Below are 1316 nucleotides of genomic sequence, written 5' to 3'. Positions count from 1 at the left end.
TTCTTCTTCTTTTACCTCACAGGGTGCCTGTGGTGGGGAGGGGAAGGGAAAGGAGTTTGTAAGCCGCTCTGAGACACCTTCGGGTAGTGAAGGGTGGGGTATAAATCCAATCTCCTCCTCCTCCTCCTCCTCCTCTTCTTCTTCTTCTTCTTCTTCTTCTTCTTCTTCTTCTTCTTCTTCTTCTTCTTCTTCTTCTTCTTCTTCTTCTTCTTCTTCTGTTTAGAGGGACCAGGGGTAATGTCTGTGGTTCTTTTTCTTATTCCAGTCTTAAGATTGACTACCCACCTTCCTGCATCTCTGTCCATAAGCGGAAAATGCCACGGTCTTTCTTGGTCAAGAGTAAGAAGGCCCATTCACATCACCCGTACCGTTCCTGGGATGACGACCCTCTTGTCCCGATGTGGGATCTGGCCACGGCAGCGCCCTGTTCCGCAGGTAAGCCAGATGTTTTGCCAGTGGGTCCATTCTAGTTATGCCGAGAGAGACTCTCCCATTCCTAGCCTTCCTCCTTCCTTGGGACAAGTGCATCTGCCTGGGTCTCCCTTTCTCTCATGTCCTCCCAGGCCCTGCCTGTGAGAGACGGAGGAATCCTGCACCAAGAATCCCACCCGACCTGGATGCCTTTGCCTTGTACAATATGTAGGGAATTCCTGGGGGAAGGGCAAGCTCCACCCCCAAATCTCCAGGGATTCCCCAGCCCAGACTTGGCAACTCTGTTCAACTGTACTGTGCATGCAAACGGGAGATCGGAGGCAATCGGAGCCTTCCCGCCCAGGCCCTGCTGTAAGGTTGAGTAAAACGTGGAAAATACCGTGTAACGAAAACAAAGCACACGATTCTAATGTACTACTATAACTTCATTAATTACCGTATTTTTTGGACCATAAGACTCACTTTTTCTTCCAAAAAAAGTGGGAGGAAAAGTGAGTGCGTCTTATGGACCGAAGGTTCAGAATATTTTCCCCCCTGTTTTCCTCCTTTAAAAACTAGGTGCGTCTTAAGGTCAGGTGCGTCTTATGGTCCGAAAAATACGGTAATTAAATCATATACTTATCATATACAATAAAGACCCCAGTGTAACCAATGTTCCCTCTAAGCTGTGGAGTCTTGTGTGCAAAACTTCTACTTTGTGAGCCACTGGCATTAAAGCTGTGAGCCAGCGATTTGGCTGCTGCATAAATTAGTTTGCTCTGGAGCCATCCTTCCTGAGCTAAAACAAAAATCTGTGAGATGGAGGCTAAAAAACTGTGAGCTAGCTCACACTAACTCAGCTTAGAGGGAACACTGACTGTGTAACCTGATTATTAAAATTAACA

The 1316-nt window shown here is 47.1% G+C and overlaps 1 protein-coding gene across 1 annotated transcript in view; it reads left to right on the top strand.

The window, feature by feature from the left end:
- Positions 1 to 314: 314 nt before the first annotated feature.
- The window catches only part of GFI1B (growth factor independent 1B transcription repressor), a 17028-nt gene continuing 16026 nt past the window's right edge, over positions 315 to 1316 (top strand). The window contains exon 1 of the mRNA XM_015413981.1: positions 315 to 435. Within this exon, the coding sequence (XP_015269467.1) occupies positions 315 to 435 (121 nt within the window). The remainder of the gene's footprint in view (positions 436 to 1316) is intronic.

The sequence above is a fragment of the Gekko japonicus genome, unplaced genomic scaffold, assembly GCF_001447785.1.
Source record: "Gekko japonicus isolate JY-2015 unplaced genomic scaffold, Gekko_japonicus_V1.1 scaffold2029, whole genome shotgun sequence".
Lineage (NCBI taxonomy): Eukaryota > Metazoa > Chordata > Lepidosauria > Squamata > Gekkonidae > Gekko > Gekko japonicus.
Note: the sequence above shows the minus strand (reverse complement) of the source record. Positions and strands in the feature narration are given on the sequence as shown.